This window comes from Balaenoptera acutorostrata, chromosome 9, assembly GCF_949987535.1.
Source record: "Balaenoptera acutorostrata chromosome 9, mBalAcu1.1, whole genome shotgun sequence".
NCBI classification, from domain to species: Eukaryota; Metazoa; Chordata; class Mammalia; order Artiodactyla; family Balaenopteridae; genus Balaenoptera; species Balaenoptera acutorostrata.
In genome coordinates, this window is record NC_080072.1 from 54,647,901 (window position 1) to 54,649,071 (window position 1,171).

The window sequence follows — 1,171 nt, forward strand, 5'->3', positions numbered from 1 at the left end:
TACAAAGATTAACATTATTCCATTGCACCAGGGGGAAAGCCCTGGACCAAAACATGACAACCACTGTTAAAGCTGACTACTCAACTGAATTTTCTTTTACCATTCTATATTCATTAATTTATTTATTCAAGAATATTTATTGAGTTCCTAATCTGTGCTGAGCACTGTTATTTGGTATCCTGAGAGCAGAATTAGCCACATCTAAAGGTCAAGGGCTCCTATCCCAGACTGGCTCTTGAGACATGTGATTTTGATAATGGCTGCTTTGACATCCTTGTTTCTTAGAGTGTAAATGAGGGGACTGAGGATTGGTGTGAGAATAGCATACGCTACATTGCCCATGATGTGGAAGTCGAGGGGCAGGTCAGCTCTATAGGCCACGTAGGCTATGGCAATGGATGAGTAGTAGGTGCCAACCACTAGGAGGTGAGAGCTGCTGGTGGAAAAGGCTTTTGAGCGTCCCTCTTGGGAGCTGATGTGAAGCACTGAGGCCAGGATGTGGGCATAGGAGAGAAACACCAGGAGAAGGGGCAGGAAGGATACCACCATGGCAATGCAGAAACCCATAAGGGTCTGGGCACAGTGTCAGAGCAGGAGGCCTGAACTATAGCCAGATGATCACAGAGCAGTGGTAGATGCGAGCAGTGTTGTCATATGCCATCTGGGAGGTCTTCACTACTTCTGGGATGGGCAGAAGGAGGGCAGTGAGCCAGGCACTGGCTGCCAGTGCAGCATTGGTCTGTGGGGTCATGTGGACAAGGTAGTGCAGTGGGTGGCAGATAGTCACATAGTGGTCATAGGCCATGACCACCAGGATGAAGGCTTCAGAGCATGTCAGGCTTTGGAAGAGGTACATCTGCAATAAGCAGGAAGTAAAGCTGAGGAAGTGGTCCCCAAACAGGAATAGGGACAGCATCTTGGGGACAGTGGTTGTGGTGAAGAGGATGTCCAGGGCTGAGAGGTTGATCAGGAAGAAGTACATGGGTTTGTGGAGACTGGGCTCTGCCACCACAGACACCAGGATCAGGGCGTTACCCATGAGGATGAGAAGATAGAAGAGGAGAAAAATAAAAATCACAGGGAGGAAGAGGGATTCTGGCGGAGAGGGGATGCCCACCAGGTAGAAGACTGGTGAGCCACCCACTGATCCATTACAGGTTGTGGCCTCCAT

At 49.3% G+C, this 1,171-nt stretch overlaps 1 protein-coding gene across 1 annotated transcript; it reads right to left on the reverse strand.

Moving 5' to 3' along the window:
* Window positions 1-201: 201 nt before the first annotated feature.
* LOC102998958 (olfactory receptor 2AT4-like) lies at window positions 202-1,171 on the reverse strand. The gene is given in 3 exon segments (XM_028164382.2): window positions 202-578; window positions 581-625; window positions 628-1,171. Coding segments are annotated over 3 exon segments (966 nt in total).